At 31.4% G+C, this 1,266-nt stretch overlaps 1 protein-coding gene across 1 annotated transcript in view; it reads right to left on the bottom strand.

The window, feature by feature from the left end:
• Positions 1–311: 311 nt before the first annotated feature.
• Positions 312–1,266, bottom strand: part of LOC106100361 (THO complex subunit 2) — a 15,672-nt gene continuing 14,717 nt past the window's right edge. Inside the window, exons 24-27 of the mRNA XM_013279189.1 lie at positions 1,008–1,013; positions 877–949; positions 749–798; positions 312–450 (exon numbers count right to left, since the gene is read on the bottom strand). Of these exons, the coding sequence (XP_013134643.1) occupies positions 417–450; positions 749–798; positions 877–949; positions 1,008–1,013 (163 nt within the window). The 3' untranslated portion in view covers positions 312–416. The remainder of the gene's footprint in view (positions 451–748; positions 799–876; positions 950–1,007; positions 1,014–1,266) is intronic.

Raw genomic sequence — 1,266 nt, 5'->3', positions numbered from 1 at the left:
ATGTATCTTTATCAGGCGTTCTTACGGCAAAGGAAAAGATCGCGAGTTTTGTAAAAGCAGTGTTAAATCAACCAATTGAGCCAGTTCGATTGATCAAAGTACTTATATAGAAGTTTTGTGTAGGCCTAAACTTGGAAAGACATATCAATTAATGCAACCATCGATTGAATAATAACATCAAGAGCTCCAAGGAGTTTTAAATTTCTTTACATATAATCCTTAAATTGTATACGATTTGCTGGAAAATATCAACGTACTCTGAGATATACGTAATCTTATCTTACTTCAAATAGGTTTAAATAAACACAACAATTAAACACCAAATTTATTTCTTATGAATAGTCACATTCCAGATGCTCGCATAAATATGCGATTGTTATTATATCTCTTCAATGTTCATTGTATTCTGTTAGTTTCTATCTTCTTAACTTCGAGTCATTTGATCGCCTGGTATTTTTCATTAAAGAAGTTATAATAGATTAATTAATCGATGAAGCATGTTTATTTTTATCTTAATACACTTTAAATACAAAAAAGTATCAGTAAGGTGTAAAGGAGGCGATCCTCCGGCAGATCGTTGTTACATTACTTATAAATGCAGTGAAAACTATTAACTATTGTGAACGTAATTTTAACAAAAAATAATAATAGCATAAGCTAAGTACATTCTAATAATATATACAAATAGTAAAATTGTATATAACATGTAAACATACTTGTACCCATGATACTTTATTTAAAAGGATATTGTTTGTCTCTTGGTTCTTCGTGGGAGCGGTCTCGAAAAGGCGATTTCTCCTGTAAAAAAATCAATAAAGTGCTCAATGTTTTTTTTTTAAACAAACGAAGTCAACAGACACGAAAATAGTTTCTTACCCGTTTATGATACTTTTCATAGTGGTGGTCCTCCTGTGAACCGTTTTGATGGTTGCCCATTTTCACCACAGCTGTATAATAAAAAATAATTTGGTCAATATGTAAATACCAATATTAACGCTTTGGTCACATTTTGTGGTTTTATCCTGATATAATTTGGAAGATAAAATTTCAAGGTTAATAATTTTTTACGATTGTACACGCAAAGCAAATACGCCACCGCGATCTCCACATATGGCCCCCTCGTGGTCACCTCGTCGTTGATTAATAACTATATAAGTACAACAATATTTCTGATTTATAAAACAATGGCCACCATAACAGAAACTATGGTCATTTTAGACCTAAGTATCCGCTGTTTTCTCCAAAAACAAAATTGTCTAATGGATA

Source organism: Papilio polytes, unplaced genomic scaffold (assembly GCF_000836215.1).
Source record: "Papilio polytes unplaced genomic scaffold, Ppol_1.0 DF824047.1, whole genome shotgun sequence".
NCBI lineage: Eukaryota > Metazoa > Arthropoda > Insecta > Lepidoptera > Papilionidae > Papilio > Papilio polytes.
This window is presented reverse-complemented; position numbering and strand designations above follow the sequence as displayed.